Source organism: Bidens hawaiensis, unplaced genomic scaffold (assembly GCF_021521415.1).
Source record: "Bidens hawaiensis isolate Kalapana, Puna unplaced genomic scaffold, B.hawaiensis_p1.1 tig00050098_1, whole genome shotgun sequence".
Taxonomy (NCBI): domain Eukaryota; kingdom Viridiplantae; phylum Streptophyta; class Magnoliopsida; order Asterales; family Asteraceae; genus Bidens; species Bidens hawaiensis.
Genome location: NW_027498990.1, coordinates 92,521 through 117,466, shown reverse-complemented (window position 1 = coordinate 117,466; position 24,946 = coordinate 92,521). Strand labels below are relative to the sequence as shown.

At 38.6% G+C, this 24,946-nt stretch overlaps 1 protein-coding gene across 1 annotated transcript; it reads right to left on the bottom strand.

Annotated features, from left to right (window-relative positions):
• Positions 1–1,109: 1,109 nt before the first annotated feature.
• LOC143598416 (serine/threonine protein phosphatase 2A 55 kDa regulatory subunit B beta isoform-like) lies at positions 1,110–18,610 on the bottom strand. The gene is made up of 15 exons (XM_077076637.1): positions 18,461–18,610; positions 15,535–15,638; positions 15,294–15,392; positions 15,081–15,200; positions 12,809–13,015; positions 12,212–12,303; positions 11,795–11,913; positions 3,844–3,967; positions 3,539–3,662; positions 3,194–3,262; positions 3,011–3,102; positions 2,830–2,907; positions 2,667–2,734; positions 1,258–1,489; positions 1,110–1,184 (listed from the first exon to the last, which is right to left on the bottom strand). The coding sequence occupies exons 1-14, from the start codon at positions 18,567–18,569 to the stop codon at positions 1,356–1,358; spliced, it is 1,539 nt and encodes a 512-aa protein (XP_076932752.1). The 5' UTR covers positions 18,570–18,610; the 3' UTR covers positions 1,110–1,184; positions 1,258–1,355.
• Positions 18,611–24,946: the final 6,336 nt, after the last annotated feature.

Genomic DNA, 24,946 nt, shown 5'->3' with positions numbered 1-24,946 from the left:
TTAAAACTACTCATCCACTTTACGAATCTAAGCGTGACGAGTAGTTTAGGAGGGGCATTTGTGGGATTTTCAAGATTCTAGAGACAAAAGTGGATTCTCTTTCCTAAAAAATGACATTTTGAGAATTTTCCCAAAATAAAAGATATATTTGAAGAGGTATGAACCTCTTTAAGGTGTTAAGTACACAAACAGTATATGTTGTACTGAAATTATGAAAATACGAGATGATCTCATACCTCTAGACTCTCTAGTACAAAGTATTCGCTCACTATTACTTAACCCTAATTTACTGAAGTGCAAGGTAGGTATATATAGGACAGGGAAGGAATATTTGGTGAGGATCATTCTCAATGGCTTGATAGTGATTTCTTTATACTATTGGCCTATTGGGGAGGACTTCCTCTCATTCCTTTTGCTCATGTCACTTCAGCCAAGTGGTCCCCTTTTGTAACCGTTTTATTCCTATTATGAGATTTGGTGATGATCGCCAACACATCATATACGTTTATGTGTCTTCAATATCATATAAGTATTTCGTAACAATGGTACAATCATTTAGAAATTACAATAATTATCTTATTTATCATGTCCGAGTACTTCCTACAAGGGTGTCAGCCGCCTAGAACATAATGAGTTTTACAACAGTGGTTAAAACAAGAAAAGTAAGCCTTACCCTGGCCTAAGGATACAGTCCGTTAACATTTAGCCTATTACATCAAGGAAACCAAAGCGAAGAACCCGAACCTATGAACACCCATCTTGTTTAGCATCAGTTTTCTGATTTAAAATCGAAATCAAACTTAATTCAAATTTGGTTTTCTGTTTGAATTTGACCATTTTGAGCTTGGAATCTTGGATGGTTTGTTTACAGTCCAACTGGAAAATTAATCCAAACTAGCAAACGTACCGTTTTTAGCGTATTAGTTACGAATGAGAAAAAACTCCACTTCAGTTTCAACTTTCAATAATGCAATAACATGTCACAGATTAAAAAAAAAAAAAAAACCAGAAATATAATGTTCTAAGAACACTTAACCCAGAAACTAGAAACCGCAAGGGAAATTTAATAAATAAATAAAAAAAACTGTAGTTAAATATAACTACTAAAACAACTACATCTTTCAACTTAAAACCTAAATTCAACAAGGTTGTAGGAGAGCTACAGTTTGAATCCTTCTTCCTCACTTCAGCCCGACACGTCAAAAAGAGAAACAACAGTTTTTTCCAACAAAAAAAAATTTAATAGAAGAAACAGACCGTGACTCCTATCGGTTTTCTGAACCGTATCTGGCACAGGTCTGTTGAGTCGACCCGAGAAGGAAATATTGGTGACGCTGTTGTGGTTCGGGTGTCTATCAGGCATAATACATGTACAAGCTGTTTGCAGCAGCACAAGCAATAGAGTTTTCGGTAGGATGCCATGCCAAGTGAAGCAGCTTTGTTGTCGAATCAAATGAATTCCCGTTTGCATCTGGGCTCTCTCCCCCTCCTACATGAATACCACTTTCTTTATAAATTATTATATATTAAACCAAATGGATGGGTTGAGTTTAGGGCTGTAAAAGAACCAAACGTTCAGCGAACCGTTCGTGAACCGTTTGGCAGGAAGTTCATGAACAAGAAATTTCGTTTGATTAGTTAAATTGTCGGTAATGTGTTCATGAACGTTCGTTCATGTTAATTTGTATATGTTGTTCATGAAAGTTTTTTGTACATTAATTTATTTTATTAGAGCATTTTATATGCTTTAACTTATTACCCCTAATAGGGATAAGCAAATTCGGTACCGGTGCCGATTGGTACCGGTACCGGTACCGAAATCGGTACCACGGTACCGAATCGGTACCAAAGTTTCGAGTTTCGGGGCCGGTACGGTACAGTACCGGTATTTCCTGAATTTTTACCTTCAATAACAGTACCAGTACCGAACCGAATATTTCGGTACCAGTACCGGTACCAAGAATTTATGATTTTCGGGACCGGGATTTTTGGTATTGGTACGGTACCGATCTCATCCCTGACCCCTAACATAAAATAGGAAACAATATTCTCACATTGTTTTTGCATTGTTACCATTTCTTTTCTCATTATTCAAATTGATGAATTTTCTCTCATTATTCACATTGATGAATACATCGATCTCAATCTCTAGGCTCTGCCGATATTATTTATGTTCGTGAACACATTAATTTCCTTAATGAACAAACACGAACATAAAATCTCGTTCGGTAAGTGTTCGTGAACACGTTATTTCCTTAACAAACGAAAATGAACAAGGCCATGTTCGTGTTCGTTCGGTTCGTTTGCAGCCCTAGTACTTGAGTTAAAAGGTGCACAAATTGGGTCCGGGCCCAAACTGGTTTGGGCTCAGTCAAACATGGTCCTACACATATACCACTTCTTTTTCAAAGAAAAGGCCGTATGTAATTAACGAGTCAATTATAATTAAAAAAAATCAATATTGTTACAGTGATAATTTGATTTTTTTAATAAAACTACTACGATGTTTTATGCATTATTTTCAACTCGGTCAACTCAATTTAGCTTTTTTTATTGACCCGTGTGATAAATACAGCACAGCCCGAATGCACACAATTAGCAAGCGAACGGGTTGAAACTGCTACCTCTAAATTATAAAGGAAGAAAAGAAAAATAAAACAGCGGACCTCGTCTAACCGCGCGAGTAATGCTGCTTAGAGATCTGATAGGCCTTGAAGGTGTCTGAACTTGTCTCCTACAGTTTTTTGTTTCAAAAGGACCTCTTATCAAATCACATCTACAGAAAGTAAAATATCGTTCGAAAAAAAGTAATAATTTAAAATTAACTACCTCATTGGGTTTTTGCTAGCTTCCAATGTGGTTTCTTCGGTGCTGCCAGGACCGCACCCAAACACACGAAATAAATTGCTGAAAAATCACACAAATAGAACAATTTAGTGGCCACCTAAATGATGTATATATGTATCTCTCTCTATATATATGTATATGTGTGTGTGCGTGTTTGTTTTACCTGTAAGAACCAGTTGCAACTCGCTGGCTATCACCACTCAAACAGCATTCAAATTTATCAAAAATTGAATCATTTTCATATAGGTCGCATAGCTGTTGGTAAGCAATTCAAAACCATCAATGCAAACCGAAAAGAGAAAAAAAAAGGATAAAAGTTGGTTATGAAATAGGTTTCAGTACATACCCTAGGTCTTAAATGTTCATGCACCTGGAACGTTGAAACTGGACCAGAGTCCATGTTGATGTCCCATAGCTACACAAACCGTAGAATTTCAGGTAATATAACCAATCAGAACCAGAGAAATAGTTGACTATTATTTTAATATCTAAAAATCTAAAATAGTCCACAATAGTGCCGCGTCTACCAGATATTGAAGCTAACAGGCGTTTATAAAAGTTAAATCAAACCTGTTAGACAAGTTTTTCTTTATTTCCTTCTTTTTGTAGATGTGAAGTTATTTTAAATAAATTGTCAAGACTCGAAAGTGCAACAGATGAAAATATAGCAAAAAGGGAAATAATCACAAACCTTAAGGGTCATGTAGTCACGACTAAGTATGTATCTTCCATCCCTTCCAAATTTTATATCAGAAATAGAGGCTATTATCTCAGTAAAGAATGATCTTGAACCAGGTGCTTCCTGATCCTCAAACCTATAAAAACACATCTATTATTGCTCCTTTTATATAAAGGCTACAATGCATCTAGCCATTAACACACGTAACATGTCCTCTAAACGGTTTCAGGATACCCACAATCCCATTGTTCTTAACTTAAGAAAAGCAAAACTGAATTTGAAGTTAGAGATGACATGAGTTCAACCAAAGCACTTACAGTTTAGAATGTTTATCACATAATGCGGATTGACGCAAATCAATGAGGCGAATAGATCCTTTTGAACTACTGTAAGCTAGTGTGCTACAATTAGTAGGATGAAACTCAGCACATGTAATCACCTCTGAAAAGTGAAAACAAAAGATGATTCACAGTCATGGTATATATAATATACAAACAAGCCAAGAAATAAGCATATGGTCAAGGCTAAGAAATAGCATTACACCAACTTGGAAGAAGAGATGTTAGTGTGGGTTAAAACAGATGTTAGTGAGATTGACTCACGAACACTTTGTATACATTTCTTATAGGAATCATGATCATTGTCTATTTTGGGAGGGGGTCAAGTGCAAGTTATAATTCTATAAATAGGTATTATTAGCTAATAGGGAGGGAGAGTAGATTTATGTTTAAAATGGTAGTACCATGTCTCCTGCGTATGCAGTGAGAGGGCTAGGCCCGGGAATTTCTATTGTAACTTTTCTATACATTTTCATTAATACTATAGTTCGGTTCTTCGTTTGCCTTATTATCTTCCCTATATCCAATCTATAGCATATCAAACCCTATCATTGGTCCGACCTGCCGCACCTCCGCTCTCCTTTCGATTTGAATTTCCAGATCTGCTTTCACGTTCAGATCTCAGATCCAGTTCGATTTCAATTTCCAGATCTGCTTTCACGTTCAGATCTCAGATCCAATTCGATTTCAATTTCCAGATCTGCTTTCACGTTCAGATCTCAGATCCAATTCAATTTCAGATCTGCTTTTCGGATCTAAGTCTGATTTTTTTCCGGTTCAATTATGGTGAATCAGAATTCTCGTTTGGACATTCACGAACAACAGATTAAACAGCTTCAATCTGATGTTTACTGAAATTAGGGTTTCTCTCTCTGCGTTAGAAGCGGATCGAGTAGAATCGGCTGAGTTTCGGAAGATGGTTCTCACTTGGATGAAACATCATGAGAAGAAGAACGTCAATAGTTCATTGTTTTCCGGCGAGATTTTCTCCGGGTCCGATTCTAAATCGGGTCCATATGAGCAATTGAATGAAGAGATACGTGTTAGGTACGGAGTCACACACAAACACGAATACAATAGTAAAACCGAAAGAATAAACGAAAGAGACACAAGGATTTAAGTGGTTCGGTCACGGTGTATGACCTACGTCCACTGTCGATAACTAGGGTTTTCTTATTATTGAGTGATATCAACTTACAAGTACAGAAGAGAATATATAAACTAGACAATTAGGGTTTAACCCTTTAACTAAACTGGGCCTGATTAGAGCTTTTGGGCTTGGCCAAAACTCAAACAGCTTAATCTCCTAATTCTGTCTATTCGTCTAAACCGGACCCGACCCAGGATGGATCGGAGACCACAACATAACAATCTCCCACTTGGGCTTCGAGACATCTTCTCTAAACCACCACTTGGATGCGTCAAACATTTCAACCTGCTCCCATTTGGAGACGTAAAATGTCTTCACCTGCATTGCCTTGTACATGTAAAATAAAACCCATCTGGTTTTGCACCTCCTAGTTACCCTTCGCCTTCTCAACATTATTCCTGAAGGCCTGCTGAAGCTCTGCACAGCTTCAGCTTATCCAGCATCACCGGCTTGGTGAACATATCTGCTGGATTCTTAGCACCTGAGATATTTTTCAAACTGAAAACACCATCACTGATCAAATCTCTGACAAAGTGATATCTCCTCCCGATGTGCTTAGTCTTCGAATGATAGACTGGATTCTTCGCAAGTTTCACTGCACTCTCATTGTCACAATATAAGAACTCTGCCTGTTTCTTTCCCAACTCTTCAAGAAAAGTTCTCAACCATACTAATTCTTTACTTGCTTCGGCTGATGCCATATATTCTGCCTCAGTGGTTGATAAAGCAACACTTTTCTGAAGTCTGGACATCCAACATACTGCTGTTCCCCCAACTGTGAAAACATAACCAGTAGTGCTTTTAAACGTCTTCTTACATCCACCCAGATCAGCATCTGAATAACCCCTGAGAATTGTATCCTTCCCCTTAAAACATAACCCCAAACTGGAAGTACCCTTTAAGTATCTGAGTAACCATTTCACCGCTTCCCAATGTTCCTTTCCCGGATCCGACATAAAACGACTAACTACCCCGACAGCATGAGCAATGTCTGGCCGTGTACAAACCATGGCGTACATGAAACTGCCAACAGCAGATGCATACGGAACTTTAGCCATCTCTGTTCTTTCTTCCTCTGTTCTGGGAGACTGGTCTTTGGTAAGTTTGAAATGACTTCCCAAAGGTGTGTTTCTCGGTTTAGTCTTCTCATCATTCATCCTGAATCTTTCTAACACTTTCCCTATGTATTTCTCTTGGGATAGTGTTATGGAGCCATCTTTCTTTCTGGATATACTCATCCCCAAAATCTGTTTGGCTGGACCAAGATCTTTCATCTCAAATTCATCAGACAACTGTTTCTTCAACTTGCGAATCTCCTTCATATCAGATCCTGCAATTAACATATCATCTACATAAAGAAGTAGAATGATATATGAGCATTTAAACTTCTTTAAGTAGCACCAATGGTCGGCCTCGCATTTCTTGTACCCAGTTCTCACCATAAAATCATCAAACTTTAGGTACCATTGCCTAGGTGCCTGCTTCAGACCATACAAGCTTTTCTTCAATTTGCAGACCCATTTTTCTTTCCCGGCAACCTGAAATCCCTCAGGTTGTGCCATATAGATCTCCTCGTCAAGATCACCATGTAAAAATGCTGTCTTAACATCTAATTGCTCTAGATGTAAATTTTCTGCAGCAACAATACTTAAGATCAATCTGATGGTGGTCATCTTCACAACTGGAGAGAATATTTCATTATAATCAATTCCCTTCTTTTGCTGGAAACCCTTGACCACTAAACGAGCTTTGTATCGTTTAGACCCATCATGTTCTTCCTTGACTCTATAGACCCATTTATTCTGTAGAACTCTTTTATCTGGTGGAAACTTGGTTAAAACCCATGTCTGGTTTTTACTCAAAGAGTTCATCTCCTCCTTCATAGCATGCTCCCACTGGAGCGAATCTTTCAACTTAAGTGCTTCATAATAACTCTCTGGCTCACCATTTTCAGTTAAAAGGAGATAATTAACTGAAAGTTTGTAACGTACCGGCTGTTTAGAAACTCTGGTGGACCTCCTAACCCAGTGCTGAGGCGGGTCAGGTTCTTGTGGAGACTGTTCATCCTCAGACTCTGAACTCCCACTGTCAGAGACTCCCTCTGACTCTTCATTTCCACCAATATCATCATCTTCAAATTCAGGAACTGTGGTTTCTTCAGTTTCTGTCTCGGGTTCGGTAGCTGACTCAACTGTCTTTTTCTGAGCATCAATTTCATATTCAACCTGCTCTTTCTAAACCCTTGATTTTGAAGTGTTTCTATCTTTGTATAACTCAGCCTCATTAAAAGTTGCATGCTTGCTTCTGACTACTTTTCTGCTTTCTAAATCCCAAAGCCTGTAGCCCATTTCGTTTGACCCATATCCAATGAAAACATATTTTTTAGCTTTAGCATCAAGCTTGTCATTTTTCACTAGATCATAAGCGCTACACCCAAAGACTTTCAAATGCTTATAATCTGCAGCTTTACCTTTCCACTCTTCTTCTGGTGTCTTGAAACCCAGCGGTACTGACAATCCCCGGTTAATTAAATAAGCTGCAGTGTTAACTGCATCTGCCCAGAACGTCTTTGGAAGCCCGGCATTAAGTCTCATACTTCTTGCCCTTTCATTTAACGTCCTGTTCATTCGTTCTGCCACTCCATTTTGTTGAGAAGTGCCAGGGACTGTAAAGATCATCCGAATACCGTACTCTTCACAATAATCACGGAATTCTTTGCTAACGTATTCACCACCGTTATCCGACTTCAAGCATTTCACCTTCAAATCAGTTTCCAATTCAACAGCAGTTTTCCATTTCTTAAAAGTATCAAAAACATCAGATTTATTTTTAAGAAAGTAAACCCATACCTTGCGTGTCGAATCATCAATGAAGGTGACATAATAGTGCGATCCTCCCAAAGAAGAGACTGAAGTTGGTCCATAGACATCAGAGTGAATAAGCTCCAATTTCTGAGCTTTCGGTTGTTTTCCGGTCTTCACAAAAGATACTTTCTTCTTTTTACCGAAAACACATGGTTCACAAAATTCATATTCAACCTTCTTCAGTTCTGGAATTTTTCCTCTAGCAACGAGCATTTTCATCCCTTTTTCACTCATGTGGCCGAGTCGTTGGTGCCACAAACTAGACTGACTCGGTCCACTGGTCACTGCATTTACCCCATCAGCTGGAATTTCAACCATGTATAAAGTGCCCTTCTTTTTACCTCTGGCGATCACAAGATTCCCTTTCACAACTTTCCATTGACCCCCACCAAACATAACATCATATCCTTGGTCATCTAACTGCCCAACAGAAATTAGCTTTCTTCTAAGGCTAGGAACGACCCGAACATCCTTTAGAGTCCATGAGGTGTCCAATGAAGTTTTTAGTTCAATATCCCCCATCCCCGTGATATCAACAGCATGATTATTAGCCAAACGAACTTTACCAAAATTACCTGTTCGGAGATTCTTCATCTTCTTCGTGCTATAAGTGGCATGAAAAGATGCACCAGAATCCATAATCCATGAATCTGTTGATTCTTCAACACAGCAGATAAGAGTCTCTTCTGAACCTTCTGAATCATCTGAACCGGTGGCCAGATTAACTTCCTTCTTAGATTCTTTCTTTTCTTTTGAAATTGAGGGGTTAGGGCATTGGTTTCTGAAATGCCCCATTTCTTTGCAATTCCAACACTCAATGTCTTTTCTGGGCTTTGACTGACTTCTTCTAGACTTTGACCAACCCCTGCCATTACCTTTCTCTCTTCTCCTACCTCTCCCTTCGGTGCTCAATATAGAACTAGATGTCTCACCAGAATTCCTTCTTCTTATGTCCTCCCCTAAAATCAAATCCCGGACTCCTTCAAAAGTAAGCTTAGTATTCCCAGAAGAACTACTAACTGCAGTAACAGTCCCTGACCAACTTTCGGGTAACGAGGATAACAAGAGTAACGCTTGAACTTCATCATCAAACTTGATATCAACAGAAGACAAACGAGAAATAATAGTGTTGAAGTCATTAACATGAGAGGTAACAGATGCCCCTTCCTTCATTCTGGTGTTAACTAGCTGTCTAATCAGAAATACCTTGTTTGATGCAGAAGGCTTTTCATACATATTTGACAAGGCTTTCATAAGACCATACGTGGTAGTTTCATTTACAATATTGAATGCCACATTCTTAGCTAGTGAGAGTCTAATAACAGCTATGGCTTTTCTGTCAAGTACCTTCCACTCATCATCTTTCATACTTTCCGGTTTCCTCTCTTCTAGTGCTTCCATTAAGTCTTTCTGACATAGCAAATCCTCAATTTGCATTTTCCACCATCCAAAATCCTGACCATCAAACTTCTCAATCTTGATCTTTCCGTCCTCAGCCATTATCCAAACTGAGTTTTGATTACAGCAAACAACCAAACTACCTAAGGAATAAAAGGACTGGAAACTGATCAGAAAAAACGAACCAGCAGCTGCGGAACCCTAATCAGCGGCGGCGGAACTGTAGCAGCGGCGGCGGTACTGTAGCGGCGGCGCGGTACTGTAGCAGCGGCGGTGGAACTGTAGCAGCGGAGCAGCGGCGGCGGAACTGTGTGTATAATCGAGAACCAGGCTCTGATACCAATTGTTAGGTACGGAGTCACACACAAACACGAATACAATAGTAAAACCGAAAGAATAAACGAAAGAGACACAAGGATTTAAGTGGTTCGGTCACGGTGTATGACCTACGTCCACTGTCGATAACTAGGGTTTTCTTATTATTGAGTGATACCAACTTACAAGTACAGGAGAGAATATATAGACTAGACAATTAGGGTTTAACCCTTTAACTAAACTGGGCCTGATTAGAGCTTTTGGGCTTGGCCAAAACTCAAACAGCTTAATCTCCTAATTCTGTCTATTCGTCTAAACCGGACCCGACCCAGGATGGATCGGAGACCACAACATAACAATACGTTCTTCAAACCTTGATTCGTCAGGCTCTGGGTTCGCTGGTAACGTTTTCTTTGCTTTGGGTTTCAAATCTGACTTTGCCGAACCTGGACCTCCGATTTCTGATTCAGCTAAACCGGCACATCTGGCACATGACGTCTCGATATTAATTCCCAGATCTCCGTCATTTCTTCCAGATCTGTCTTCAGATCTAAAAATTGACCGGACGAATAGTTCTTATTCTGGATCTTCATCTATGATGGCTCAGGTGGCTGCTATCATACCCAGATCTGTCAAACAATCTAATGACCAGGTTTCCACTCTTGAACACCCAGTTACTACTCAAGTTCCAGCCTATTGGACTGCGTTTTCCTTTTTTGCTTCGATTGCACAAGTTGATTTCAAGTCCAATCCGATTATTCTCACCCAAATTGTTGATTGCCATCGCTGTTTTGCGGAGTTCCTTGGACCGGCGTTAGCGTCTCAGCAGCCTCACACGTTCACCGTGCTTCAACAACAATTTACATCGGTCACGGTGGTGTATACGTTCGCAATTGGCGATAGACGCCTTGGGTGGAAAGGAGGTATGGTACCTTTGCTCGTTTGTCCAAATGCCATTCTTCACAATCCGTCTACAATCATAAATGTTGGCTTCATTCCTACGGTTCAACAAGGAGATTCTAATAACTTTTCTGATGGGTTTTTCATCAAGGGGATTTCTCAGCTTTGGACCACTCTTGTTGACTGGGTTCTGTCTTTTGGCACGTTTACCTCTGTTGGCACTTTACCACCAAACTACCGGGTATTCATTGGTCGTACAAGACAAGTCCCGTTATTGAGTTACTTGTTGGATCATATCATTTGTGGGTGGTGCATGGGCAGGGTCGACCACCTGAAAACACTCTCGGGGAAGCCTCCGCTTGGTTGTCAAGTCAGTTGTTTGTTCCCAGTCTTGAGGACAAGACTGTTTCGAAGGGGGGAGTAATGATAGGAATCATGATCATTGTCTATTTTGGGAGGGGGTCAAGTGCAAGTTATAATTCTATAAATATGTATTATTAGCTAATAGGGAGGGAGAGTAGATTTATGTTTAAAATGGTAGTACCATGGCTCCTACATATGCAGTGAGAGGGCTAGGCCCGGGAATTTCTATTGTAACTTTTCTATACATTTTCATTAATACTATAGTTCGGTTCTTTGTTTGCCTTATTATTTTCCCTATATCCAATCTATAGCATATCAAACCCTATCAATTTCCTAAGAAGAATATAAATAATCTTCATTTTAATTTACCAACACAAAAACAATATTTGCGAGAAACTGAAAAAACAAACATATTATATTGTAATGTTGATCAATGATCTAGACAAGTATATAAATAAATATAATAAACCGTTCCAAACCTATTACATCACTAAGTTTATCTCAAAAGAAATAATATAATCTTAAAACTAATACTAATACCAATGTAGAAATTAAATACCTAACTAGTGATTATCTTGAAAAAAAAGATAATGATAAAACAATAATACTGTTACAGTTAAATCTAAAAACAATCATACTGTTACAATTAAATCTAAATCTTTGAATGAAAATGATTTAGGCGGCTATATGTGTTATAGAAACAATTTGGAAAACTTCCAAGTTCCAACCCATTTGAGCAATCTCCGTTTAGTTAATTATATTATTTGAACCTTTTTAGATAGAACACAACCAAATTGTTCATAACTAAATTGATTGAAAATGAAATTGCCACCTCTAACTACCTGTCCCACTCCTAAATACCTTGTGGATTTGTGCATCTCTTCCCAATAACTAGAGCATGTATTAAACTGAGTGTAAGATAATTGTTAAAATATTGTACCAGTAAGATCCTCCATGTTAGCAGGCTTGACATCAACAATGTTGAAACTCTGATTGCTAATTTCCAAATTCCAAAGGTTTATCCGAAGATCATCAGCTGAGATGAATGTTTCGCCATCACTGATACATAAAAATGAGAAGGAAAGAAAAAGCAGGTGTCAGAACATATTTTAACCTACGGGTTATGAATACTTGAACAGTCTATTCGTTGTTCACTGGTATTAATTTAATATTATTATTACTGGTGATATGTAGACCGACTTCACACTATATATAAACTAAAAACTAATATCAGCCGATAGCATCTCCTCAAGATGCATCATATATAAATTGCAAGATGAGATTCAGGCAGACAAGATCAGATGTTTGTCGATAAGCAAAGTTAAGTGTATTACTTGCAAGAATAAAATATCCAAACCTGTTATTTGAGATTGAGTTGATATGGTAGTCATGTGCGTGAGCATACACTCTTCTACATCTGGGAACAAGACTAGTCTCATTATAAGTCACCTACATAAAATTGAAGTGCCACATCAGTTGAAGAAAAGATAATTAAATAAAACTAGCAAAAACAGAAGAGTAATTATTAAGACCAAAAAAAAAAGTTAGGATACTTGGATGGTGATGAGAAACAGATACCATACTTTGACTACTCATTCAAGAGTTATTGGATTGCAATAATTCCAACTTTCACCTATTGGCCGAGATTAATCCCACCTCAGGAAATGTTTACCGACAGTCCCAACTTGAACGCATTTTCTTCCAGAAATTCCATATTATGTTCCACGTAATCAAAAAGCTAACGGGGTTACTTTTCAGTTAGTATGAAATTGCTGGAGGAGAATACGATCAAAGATGGGACTGTTTGTAAACATTTTCTGAGTTGGGATTATTAAAATCCAATAACCCTTCATTCAATTATCACAACTATTTCTGCTTCGTTAAGATAATTTATTTGAATAACATAACAAACAAACATATATACATACACACACAGCAGAGGTAAATAGAATACCACAGGTAGACGCAGTGATGGAATGCCACCAGAAGGAAATTTGAAGTCGTTGATCAGATTAGTGGAAGACTTATCTTTCAATCCCCCATTTGCTAAATAAGAATTAGTACTAGAAGAAACACTTGAACTAGCAATGTTGTTCTTTCCAACAACTTTGGAAGGGTCCACATTCATGCTTGCAACTTTTTTGATTTTCTTCTCTTGGACCTGTATAATGTTAAAAGGGAATGACGCAAGATAACATAAACAAACAAATGAAAAGGATATAAGAAGAAAGACATGGCATCCAGCCTAAAAAAAGAATAATGATACGAACCCGACTTCTGTTCAGGTGAATTTAGGGCCGCATCCAAGGGAGCTTATGGGTCAAAGCAGTTATTAAGAGGGGTGGTGGGAAGATGAAGAGCTAAGGTTTAGGAAATAAATGCAGCAATTACCGAGGCAATTAGTCTTATATATATGTTCTTGTTCTAGTTTAGTGGATGTCAACGTTTTGTTTATCAATTGACTTGGTTAATACTTGTAACCAGAGACCAATCCTTCTCAAATTGGGTCCCTGTCCTTTTCATATTCAGTAATAAAAAGTCAGTTCTTTCGGTTTTTATCAATTCGCTCCATTGCCGGGAAACTAAAGGAACGATGGTGCAGACCAGGGGTAATGATGGCAAACTGGCAGTAGTGTTTCGCCCGATCAAATCGCCGTTCAGCTGTCCACCATTGCCGCCAAGCTCGACACCATAGAGTCGCAATTGAGGGATGATGTTGCAGCACTCAAGACCGTGATGTTTGGAACACCCCTCTGGTGCAACGATCAAAGTTCTCCCCCAAGCTTTGATGAGTTCAGGAACAAGTGGACGACAAAGAACCTGAGGTCTGGTCAAGGAAGACGATACCAGTGACAATCCCATGTCTGGAGTCGTACACGAATTTCCTTCTTTTTCAGCCATGATTAACCTTGCTGTCAGTGATGATACAAATAGTGGCAGTAACATTGGTTTTGGGTCTTCATTGGTGGGTGAGTTCGGGACAAACAAACCCAAGTTTTTGAGTTGTATGGATCTATGGTGCAACTTTTGTACGCGTTTGGTACAACAGCTACTTCTGTTGCACTCAAATTGGAGGAAGTATGGCCCTATTACAACAAGCAAGTCAATATCCATAACATGATATCATATTTTCTTCATGCTGGGAATAAAGATTTGAAACGCAGAGAATTAGCAAGAAAGTTGCCATTCTCGACTTGAGGAGAAGTCGGTTACCGGGCAGGATGTATTGATATGAACCCGACTTCTATTCGGGTGAGTATTAGGGCCGGATCCAAGGGAGCTTATGGATCCAAGAAGTTATTGAGTAACAGGGGTAGTGGGAAGATGAAGAGCTAAGGTTTAGGAAATAACTGCAGCGCTTACTAAGGCAATTATAGTCATAAAAGCATCTAGATTTTGCTTTTTGTTGTGTTAAAAAGATGGTTTTCAGAAGCAAGAAATCCAAGCTTTTCGCTTTTGGAATACCAAATTACAAATATACCCACCATTCCATGATCTGTAAAACTAGTAAATATATAAAAATGTCCTTTTTGATCATTTTTACCTACTTTTTGGTTTTTCCAACCACAAAAGCTAATCCAAAACACTTTTTTTAAACACTACTTTGAAAAAGCCACAAGTAAATAAGCTTAGCCAAATACCCTCTTAGTTTTATATATATGTTCTTGTTCTAGTTTACTGGATGTCAATGTTTTGTTTATCAATTTAAATGATTAATACTTGTAACCGGAGACCAAACCTTCTCGATTGGGTCCCTATCTTTTTCATTTTCAATAATAAAAAATCAGTTCTTTTGTTTCTATCAAATGGTTCCGAATAGGGACCCAAATCGAGAAGGGTTGTACTCTGGTTACAAGTATTAACCAAGTATTAACTGTGCATGTTTGAGTTATCTTTATAATCCATGACTAAAACTAACCTCTAAAGTCTAAACCAAACAGCTTCCTATACTAGATCAAAAATGTTATATAATATCCTTTTGAACTTGTGGTGTTACTGTTTAAGAAGCACATCACGGAACATCGAATTCACTTTTTTTTTGTGGTTATATAAAGAGATTGACAACTAATTGATAAAAGAATATTATCACTTGACATAAACGTCAGTATTAGACTTGACATAAATGAAATACCATAAATGCAAAATAAAGTCTACAGTTTACAGATATGAGCATGTTACAAGCAATGTAATTATGCAACAAAGTGAGAAGAATATGGAGTGATTACCTTCCAGAACTTAATAGTTTTATCGTTAGTGGACAGAAGAAAAAGGGCACCATTGGCTGTTTGGCACCATCTAATTTTGTTAATTTTCTCCTCAATCTCCAAACTCTTTAAATAATCAAACTGAGAGAGAAAAAATGGAGATATAGTAACAACATATATATATATATATAGCAATCAACTAGTAAATAAACATGATAAAGAGCTCAATAATACCTCAGGTTCATGGCTCTGGAACTCAGTTTTGTATCGAAACTCTGGATGCCTACTTGTTGAGTAATCAGTCTTCTCTAAATCTTTTCTACTTCCACCATTCTACACAATGCAGCAAAATTAAAATGAGTGCAAGTAACATGATAAACCATATACAGAAAGTCAGAAACCATAAGTACAAAATGCAAGTTGTAAAACATAAAGAAAATATCAAACAAAAAATAGAATATACTCTGGCACAAACCTCCTTTGTATCTGTTCTTTCAAATAATACTACCCTGCCCCCACGATCACCAGTTGCAAGATGATCACCGCTTTTATCAAACTCGATTGCTGAGATAATATCAACTGAAAAAGAAAACACAAATAAATCAGATAAAATCAGATAATCACAAACTTTTGGATAAGGCTAAAAAGTGAACAATAACACAAAATGGTCCTAGATTATACAAAAGTAAATGGAGTTGAAACTTAAAACACAAGATACAAAGATCATATGAATTCATAAAGGTAAAACATTTTGACTGCTTCATAAGTCATTATAACAGCTAAGGGAAAAAAACTGCATGACTAAAAAAGTAGATACCAAGAAAAGGTCTAATTTGTGAACCATAGAAAACTGCAATAAGTAATAGATATCAAAGTTCTAAAATTTGGTGATAAAGTAAAATGAAAAACAAAGCTAACAAAGTAATAACTAATTTCTAGAAAAGATGAAGATTCGATTACTTATGTTCACATTAAACATTGCCCTCTTATATAGTATAATATTCCCTACTTGCCATCTATAAATGTTTTAATCCTGCTTACTCATCTGCGACACAAAACTTAGCTATTCATATAACCTGTCCTCATATAAAACAGTGGAAACTATATTGAAGTTGATGGGGGTTAATAGCTGCTAATCACTGATGCATTTCGTATATCAAAGCAAGGCCTGTGATGACCACACATAGGGTATATGAGTATATCTAAGTGACAGCATCTACCACGTGAACAATGTGATAGTAACATACAGATATAAAAAGAATTTGCAATGACATAAAACACAAAACAACTGGCGATATTCTCGTGACACGTTTTTGTCACGTTAAGGGTGCCAAACACGTTGGAACAGCCTTCCGAGTCAAAGCACGTGGAAAGTATGTAGGCGTTCAATTTCAACCCATACTAATTATAGAAATTATACTTCAATAAAATAAAAGCAATAATGTAGTAATGATACCCAAAACAAATTCAGCAACTATGTGATTGGACATAAAACTTCCAACCTATGATGAGATTCCATAACTGTTAAATTAGAATAATGATGTTAAAACTTTTATGTAGAAACTACTAACTTGTAACAATATAGAACTTGCCATAACCATCATCGGTAAGAACGGTCTATAATAAATATAAACAGCCAACCACCTGTCCAATATCACAACCAATCATGCAGTAATAATGTGTTGCAAAACGTATACACTAATAACATTAGAATTCTATGTTTACAGAAACAGCAAGCACTAGAAGTAATCTATTAAAGATCTCTACAAGCCTTAACAGTTACTGAGCATGAGTTGGTTAACGACCTAATTTGATTGTTTCAGTAATCATCAATTAATCACTAAGGTATCAATATTCAATCCAATAAACAAACAACATACTACCTCCAAACCCTAACATAAATCCGCTTATCGTAAGTTCATAACAATAAAAATATAAATAAATAATAACCAAAATTAAACGTTGATGTAGTAACTAACTAATAACATTATAAAACTTGGCATAACCATCACTGGTAACAAGTAACAGCATATAACAAATATAACCACCAACCATCTATCTAATATGACAACCAATCATGCAGTAGCATGTGTTGCAAATTCTATACCCTAATAAGACTAGAATTCTATGCTTACATATAAAAACAACAATCACTAGAATTAATTCATTAAAAACCTCTACAAGCCCCAACAGATACAACCACCAACCACCTATATAATATGATTAACAGTTACCTGATCGAAGCACAAGTATTAAACCTAATTTATTGTTTCCATAATCATCAATCATACCGTATCCAAACCCAAACATAAAGCCACGCCTCATATAATTCTTCATGTATGAACTATAAATCACATTCTTGTTCAAACTTTTACGATTTTCCAAAATTTTCACCTTCACTCGTATAAACGCTATACTACTTGTTTAAATTTTCGTCAACGTCATCTGAAACGTCCTGGTATGTGAATATCTCATGCCTGTTAAAAACCTCTACAAGCCCTACACTTAATAAACAAGTCTATAATCTGCTACATGTGATACTCCTCTAGCTCAACAACTATATCAAGTACAAGGATTCATTACACCTAATTTGACTGTTACCGTAATCACTAATCTATCAATCCAGTAAACAGACAACATACTGTATCACAACCATTCACACAGTAGCACTGGTAAGAACAGTATAAAGTAAATAACTAAATATAACCACCTATCTAATATCAGAACAATCATACAGTGTCAGTGGCACAGGTGATCAAATATGCATAATGTTACAAATTCTATATACACTAATAACATTACAATTCCACGCTTACATACAAAAACAACAATCACAAGAACTGATTAAAACAGTAACCTGATCAGAGCACAATAGTATTAAACCAAATTTGATAGTTTCCATAATCATCAATCAATCACAACCCTAACATAACTCCGCAGATCGTAAGTAAAAATAAAAATAAAAATCAATAATAACCTAAACCAAACTTTTATGTAGTAACTAACTAGTAACAATATAAAACTTCACATAACCACCAACTACCTGTCTAATATGTCAACCAATCATACAGTAGCATGCGCTGCAAATTCTATACACTAATAACACTAGAATTCTACGTTACTAAGCCCTAAAAGTTAGTTAACAAGTGTCAGTAATACATTAAAACAATTAAACAAGCTGATTAACAGTTACTAGTTACTACCTCACCAGAGCACAAATATTAAACCTAATCTGATAGTTTCCGTAATCATCAATCAATCACTAATATATTGATCAGCTCAAACCCTAACATATAGCTACAGATCGTAACAACAAAACTAAAATCAATAATAATAACCTAAACTGATCAATTAAACAAATAATTAAAGGTAATTATTATTATTATTAATATTATTATTACCTTCCTGTACTTCTTCACCGGCGGTACGTTCACCGAAGACCTGAGAAAACTTCCACTCTAGCTGCTGCTGCTGCTGCTGTGGTGGTGGAGCTGCTGCTGATTCGTTCATTTCCTCTTATTTCTTCGTTAAGTAAGTAATCAATCGAATAACAATAATAATAATAATAATAATAATAGGTAAACCTAAATCTAATTAAAGTGAAATGAATGAATGAAACGCATGACCGAATAGCGATTGAATGGTGGTGTACGGATCGAGAGTGAAGAGTAATAATAATGTGGCATTTGGAGGTTGAATTAATTAGGGATGATTGAAGAGTATCATCATCGTAATTGATTTGTTTATGGATTGATTCAGATTCAATTTGCAGAAGACGCAGACAATCAATCAATCGCCTCGTTTTTCTTCGTAGTCGATACAAAGGTTAGAACCAGTCACCAAACCCTTATTATTATTATTATTATTATTATTATTATTATTATTATTATTGTTTATTTTTGGAAAATTCCGAAAATAATAGTTTATGAAAACAAATTTAAAGTTTTATCATTCATTTGTAAAAAATTCTAAAAATATGTATTATGAACTAGTCGTGACGAGTATATTTTGATGGCACACGAGTAGTTTGTGAAACCAATTAAAATTTGCCACATAACGAGCGGGTTCACTAATCATTTACTCGTCACGACTAAATAAGTTTCATACCTCGTAATCAACACCCACGAGTAATTTATAAGTCCTTTAGTCGTGACGAGTAATTCAGTCACTTCATTTTGAATTAACATATACATACAAGTTTTTTAAGTGATTGGAATTTATACAAGAATCAAAAGAACACCACTTAAATTATACAGCATTACAGCTTTAACAACAAAAAAAAATATTCAAATATAATTTTATAATATTCTACCACAATTGTAGTCTGGGCCTATGGTGAAAGAGCACAGTCTGGCCTGGCCCATGTTCATGGGCCAACAAATCCTTTAAAACCCATATAGTGGTCCACTGGTCCTCACGTATTCACTAAAGTGGCCATAGTATATTATTAATTATTAAACATGTTATATTTTTCAAAAAACAAAATACGAAAGATATCAGGCCACATTTTTTGTTTATAGTTATGATAACGGTATTACGAACTTATGTAATTTTGTTATTACGTCTACAAAAATTCAAAAGTTTGCTATTACCTAATTTATCTCAATACCTGCGACCCCACCAGTTTGGGTTTGGCCCTAGCATTTTGGCCCATCACGGTACTGTCGGTGCAACCGAAACGAGCTGTTCGCAAGTTCGGATGGATAAAAAGCTTGAGAACTTTTCGAGCCCGGGCCTCAAATAAAGCTCGTTTAGTTATTGAGCCCGAGCTCGAGGCTCGTTTACACTCACCGAGCCCTAACGAGCCTTCAGTATTCTTTTAAGTTACACCTATTTTGGACTACTATGTATTAAGTTAACACTTCACAATTGAGCTCGAGTTAAGATTTTTCGCAAAATATATAAAAATAATAAAAACTATATATATAAATTAATTAATAAATAATAAACGGTCCTAACCAAGTTAACCTGAGCTTGAAATCACGAGCTCAAGCTCCTCGACTCGCACACACTCCTAATCACATATAAGATTTAAACAATTCCAAAATTTATTGCTTCCACTCTAATTCTACACATCAACAAAACATGTCTATTTGGAATGAGACTCCCAAAAAGAAACAAACTCAAATAATTTATTTCTTATGAATAACTCATATAGATCTACTAGTAACCGATTATTTATATTATTGTCTTTATAAAGTCCCTAAACAATTTTTAACAACACAATCACTCAAATTTTTTATATTTTTAACCGCTATTATGTTATTAAAAGCATTAAAACTAAATGACGTAGTTGAAACAATGACAACAATATATTTTTTTAACTATTTAGTGATTATCTTTACCAATAAATTTCAAACAAGTTTAATAACTGTTTCATTTAAGTCACCCAACTTAATGAGTTAAAATTATGGTGATTTTAGGCAAATTGGAAATAAATAATCCTACATTTTTTGCATTGTCGATAATAATCCCAACTTTAAAACTCACTACCAACGGTCCAACCTTTCAGCTATTATGGTCCTCCGTTAAAAAATACTTAACGTCGTTAAGTTTTTTTCGAGTTTCAAACCAATGTTTTAGGGCTTTTTATCAGAAGAATGATATGCGTCGACTGATGTAAATCTTATCTCTAAACGGTGATTCAAATGGCTTGATTTTTGTTATTTGGTAATTCAAACACCCGAATTGAAACAATGTTTCGTCATTTGGATCACCGTTTCGAGATAACTTTTACATCAGTCGACTCGTATCCTTATTCTAATCAAAAACCCTAAAATATCAGTTTGAAACTCGGAAAAAACTTAACGGCTGAAGAGGTATGTACCCGCCTCAACACCGAGCAAGGCGGGTCAACCCACAAGATAAACACATTATGAAGGCACAAAGCCAAAACCTATGCGCATGGCGCATACAAAACATGCTCAGGCATCATATGCCCAGGCACACATATGCTCGCGCATCACATATGCGCGCGGCGCATATCACATGCTCGTGCGTATCACATCTGCCCAGGCACACATATGCTCGCGCATCACATATGCGCGCGGCGCACCAGCGCGCGGCGCATATCACATGCTCGTGCATATCACATCTGCGCATGAAATATCTGCGCGTGAGAATAAAGAGAAGACCTCGCGCATCCTCAGGATGGGCGCATATCACACATGCACATAATCGACCTCGCCCTTATCCAAATCAGGATTAGGGCAACCTTGATTGTGCACATCAGACAACCTTCCAGAAGGCATCTTTTTAAGGAATAAGAATATGCTGATGATGACAGCTGCCAAATGAAAGGTCGACAACTCAGCATGACACATGTGCTACCACGTGATTACAACCAACGAGAAAGCGCCAGGTGTCCCAGAGGACACGTGGCGCAGTGCGATTGGAGGAGGCCAACGAGGTTGAGCCTAATCAGTGGAAACCCTAGCACTATAAATACAGCATCAACTCCACTTTAATGGGGACATTCATACTCAATCATTGACAGTTACAGACACATTGATTCACATTGAAGCATATTCAATCACACAATCATACAGAGTAACATACAGTATTCAGCTATTAAGCAATACTCTCCCAATTCCCTTACTCACACATTATTATCTTCTCCTACACATACTTATTCTCACGCCGGAGGGTTACCCCAAAGAGGACCCCTCTGTCCCTTTCTGAGGGGTAAGTAACGGCGCTGTTCATTTTGTAGGTGGAAGAACACTGATCCAGAAGAACCATCGGTGAAATAGTATAATCACACCCGAGGAAAGTAGATCTGCTACTAGTGAGTAGATCCACGTTTCTTCATTGGCGCCATCCACTGTTACATCGGCAATCAGATCTAATCAGATCTACAAAAAAAATCAATCACCATGGTTTCTGGCATTCGTAACGTTGATCAAGCTCTGGAGGATATTGAACGTGAGGGTGTTAACGACGGACAGCAGGTTCTGAGGGTTCCGCGTGATTCTACGCGTACCACCAGCAACCGTCCCTTCGTCACAACCCCTCACGGCCAGACTGAAACTCCTCCAGACGATCTCGCGTTACAAAATATGGCCGGCGCGAAACTGAAAGGACCAATGGGTCCAGAAGAAGAAACAAATGATCCGAATGAATGGCTCATAAACGAGCAGCGGCGTCTGATAGAAAAGTACAACGAAATGGTCAAACAGAAGAAGCTAGCCGACCAAACACAAAGGCAAGCGTTTGATAAGCAGACTACAAAGAGGCCGCGCGCGCCGGAAGAAGGACATTCTGTTCACACTGCACACACTGAGTTCAGTGATGAAGAAGTGCATAGCATGATGAAGACGCGGGATACTCATGCAGGAGGCTCACAGCTCCGCGCGCCTGTGAACATGGCGCCTGGAGCCAGAGCAGATCTGGATCTGCACATGCCATACAGCCCACCGGTCAGAGGGCAAGTGGACGTAACCACACCCTACAGACCAGCCATCTTGGTAAAACACTCAAAGTTTACTGCGCGCATCGCGCAGGCTCCCATCCAGCACAAGACCAAGATGCCAAGTGGTCTGGGCAAATATGATGGCACAACAGATCCAGATGACTTTTTGCAAGGTTTCTATAACACGGGAAACCTAGAGAGCTGGACGATGCCAACATGGTGTCATATGTTTGCTCGCTGCCTCACGGGCGCAGCGCGGGTATGGTTCGAGAGCTTGCCGACTGGGCAAATTGATGGGTTCGAGGAACTATTAGAAAAGTTCCAAGCCCACTTCGTACAGCAGCGCAGGCACACGCGCGATCCTGATGACATCATGCACTGCGTACGCAGGAATGATGAAACGATTGAAGATTACATCACTCGTTTCAATCAGGAGTCCTTAGCAATCGGGGGTATAACTGAGCAGCTCCTGCGCGTGGCCTTTATACAAGGCGCGCGCAGTGATCAACTCCGCCGAGCTCTAGTAAGCAAAGATGGTATGCCCACCACTTGGGCAAAACTAATGGAAGCCTCGCGAGTCTTCGCGAGAAATGAAAAACAGATTGCCCAAGATAGGGCAAGAGAAAGAGCGCATCAGGCTGAATCACCGCGCAGCAAAGAGAAGAGGGCCAAACAGAACTCTGTATGGTCCAGGTTGCAGCCAACAAGTTTTTCTTCAGCAGAAAAGCAAACGCAACCAAGCTCACCCCAGCCCCAAAAAGATGTTCGTAATCGCGGGGATGGTGACAAGAGGGAGGGCGGCAGAGATCCTAGCAGACCTCTGCCAAGAATATGGACTCCACTCACTAAAACACCTTCACAGGTGTTAAGTACTGAGAATGTTCAATTCAAGCCCCCCAAGCAACTACACTACAAGGGACCGCAAAACAGTGGCAAATATTGTGAATTTCACAGGTCCCCGGGCCACAACACCGACGCATGCCATCATTTAAAGGATGCGATCGAGAAGGATGTAAAATCAGGCAGGCTGGCTCACTTGGTGAAAAACCAAAGAATAGAAGATGAGCAACCGGAAGGAGCCTCTGCCAGCAAGAAATACAAAAGAATCTGTGTGGCTGAGGGGGGACGACAAGGGCAGACGTCAAAAAAGAGAAGCGCGCAAATCCACGGAGATTGGCGCGAGCAGCAAGTCATCTTCCCAAGAATCAGGGGAGGCCCTTCAATAAGCAGTCCTCGCGTCATCACCACACACATTGCTCATTACGAAGTGTCAAAGGTCCTGGTGGACACTGGAAGCGAATCTGACATTATGTATGAGCAATGTTTCAGAAAGTTAGACCCGGCAGACCAAGCGCGGCTCGAAATTGTGAACGCACCAATCTGTGGTGTCTCAAATGAAATCATCCATCCCCTAGGCCAGATTCAGTTTGAACTAACTATGGGGGATGATGAGCACAAGCGAGCCGAAGTTGTCAACTTCTTGGTCTTGCCCACCACGTCATGCCACAATATGATCCTGGGTAGGGGAACGATTGCCCAATTTAATGTTGTACCGTCGCCAGCGCACGGCGCATTGGGGTTCCCTACACCAACAGGCGTAACATTTGTTTACCGCGATCATTTGTGCGCAGTGACAAGTACGCCGCGGGAAGGGAGAATGAAACTTCCAATGGCGAACAATGCGCCAGAGAAGTGGATTTTAAACCCAAAATTCCCAGAGCAAATGGTCACAATTGGCGCTACCATTTCAGACGAAACGAGATTGAGAATGAAAAAGTTGCTCACAAAATACACGTCGGTTTTCGCGTGGCAACACTCCGATATGACGGGGGTCCCGCGAGACTTGGCGCAACATTCTCTTAACACGTTCAAGTCGGTGGAGCCAATTGCTCAGAAAAAGAGAATCATGGGGGATGAAAAGGCGAAGGCCATGAATGAGCAAGTGGAGGACCTGTTGCGCGCAAACATCATCCGCCCGATCCGATACCAGACGTGGGTAGCCAATCCTGTGATGGTAAAGAAAAGCAACGGGTCATGGAGGATGTGTATTGACTTCAAGGACCTCAACAAAGCATGTCCGAAAGACTGTTACCCCCCTCCCAAACATCGACGCAAAGGTGGACTCCGTGGCGCCATTCAAGCTCAAATGTTTCCTGGATGCCTACAAAGGCTATCACCAGATTCAAATGGCACCACAGGACGAAGACAAGACTGCCTTCAGAACCGACAAGGGTGTTTTTTGTTACACAAAAATGCCCTTTGGTTTAAAGAATGCGGGCGCAACCTATCAGAGACTTATGGATTCGGTTTTCAGTGAACAAATCGGAAGAAATCTAGAAGTCTACGTTGATGATTTGGTGATCAAGAGCAGGGAGGAGAGACAAATGCTCAAAGACATCGAGGAAACTCTTCAGCGCCTAACGGAAGTTAACATGAAGCTCAACCCGAGCAAATGTACTTTCGGCGCGGAAGAGGG

Coding starts and splice junctions, on each gene's coding strand:
- LOC143598416 (XM_077076637.1), bottom strand. CDS start 18,569: ATGAACGAATCAGCAGCAGCTCCACCACCACAGCAGCAGCAGCAGCAG. Junction 15,639..18,460: donor CGGTGAAGAAGTACAGGAAG/GTAATAATAATA, acceptor TTTCTTTTTCAG/TTGATATTATCTCAGCAATC. Junction 3,968..11,794: donor TAACATGGAGGATCTTACTG/GTACAATATTTT, acceptor TTCACTTTTCAG/AGGTGATTACATGTGCTGAG.